Genomic DNA, 1,326 nt, shown 5'->3' with positions numbered 1-1,326 from the left:
CATGGGGACTCACAGACCCAGGTGTCCCCAGTGCCCCCAGGTGTCCCTGACCAGGCATGTGGACTGGCCCTCCAGCCCATTCCCAGCTGTCCCCCCAGCTCTCCCCAGATATCCCCAGTGCCACCAGGTGTCCCCTCAGTGTCTCCGGTGTCCCTGATATCCCCTGGTGTCCCCGGTGTCTCCAGCTGCCCCCCCCGGTGTCTCCAGTGTCCCCAGCTGTCCCCCCAGTGTCCCCATGTCCCCACCTGGCATGTGCACCATGCGGCAGTTGCAGTTCTCCACGATGTACCGGGTCTCACAGTCGATGCGGCAGGCTGTGACGCTGTACACCGGGAAAAAGGCCAGGCCCAGCTCTGGAGAGCGGCACTCGCCCCACGGCGGGGGCAGGTACGTCAACTGTGGGACAGGGATGGGGATGGGGACATCAGCTGGGGGACAGGGACGGGACGGGGACATCAGCTGGGGGACAGGGATGGGACAGGGACATCAGCTGGGGACAAGGACAGGACAGGGACATCAGGTGGGGGACAGGGATGGGATGGGGACATCAGCTGGGGGACAGGGACGGGATGGGGACATCAGCTGGAGGACATGGATGGGGATGGGGACAGGGATGGGGACAGGGACAACACCAGGGGCTGCAGCAGGACACCTCCTCCGTCCCTTGGGGCAGCCCCCCTCCCCAGAGCTCACAGATCCCCAGGATAACCCGGGACAAGCCGTCCCTAAGGAATTAACCTGGTGCCATGGGGGTGGCACGCCCAGGTGACAATGGATGTCCTGGAGGTGACATTCCCATGGCTAATGGACACTTAGGAGGGGACATTCCCACGGCGAATGGACAACTTGGAGGGGACAGTCATGCTCCCAAGTGACACCTGGGAGGGGACATTCCTGCTGAGAGTGAACACCTCGGAGGGGACATTCCCATGGCCAATGGAAACCTCAGAGGGGACATTCATGCTCCCAGTGGACACCTGGGAAGGGACATTCCCACTGCCAATGGACACTTTGCCATGGAAGYGGATGTGGGATCAGCTGGAATTTCTGCCTGAAGACAGCTCCCCTCACAAAAAGCTGCACGGAACTTTCCCCAAGCGGAAAGATCTTCCATGCATTCTCTGGAAATGCRTGGAATTCCATCCCAGCTGCTGCTCCCAGCTCAGCACGGGAATCCCAGGGGTTAAATCCATGGGGAATCTGCCCCTAAGAGCCCTCAGAGATCCCTCCCTGGCCAAATCCGGGCTAGAACCTCTGGAAAAGCCCTTCCACCCACAGGGTTAGAGTTAGGGTAAAGGTTAGGGTTAGAGTTAGGGTTAGGGTTAG

General features: G+C 60.7%; 1 protein-coding gene across 1 annotated transcript in view; it reads right to left on the bottom strand.

Moving 5' to 3' along the window:
• The window catches only part of LOC130587136 (acid-sensing ion channel 2-like), a gene marked incomplete at both ends in the record, with an annotated part of 11,494 nt that overhangs the window by 3,637 nt on the left and 6,531 nt on the right, over positions 1–1,326 (bottom strand). Inside the window, one exon of the mRNA XM_057388099.1 lies at positions 195–396. Coding sequence (XP_057244082.1) covers positions 195–396 — 202 coding nt within the window. The remainder of the gene's footprint in view (positions 1–194; positions 397–1,326) is intronic.

The sequence above is a fragment of the Malurus melanocephalus genome, unplaced genomic scaffold (genome assembly GCF_030028575.1).
Source record: "Malurus melanocephalus ecotype Western Australia unplaced genomic scaffold, MMel_1.1 scaffold_1571, whole genome shotgun sequence".
Taxonomy (NCBI): domain Eukaryota; kingdom Metazoa; phylum Chordata; class Aves; order Passeriformes; family Maluridae; genus Malurus; species Malurus melanocephalus.
The sequence above is the reverse complement of the archived record's forward strand: the minus strand, read 5'-3'. Positions and strand labels throughout refer to the sequence as shown.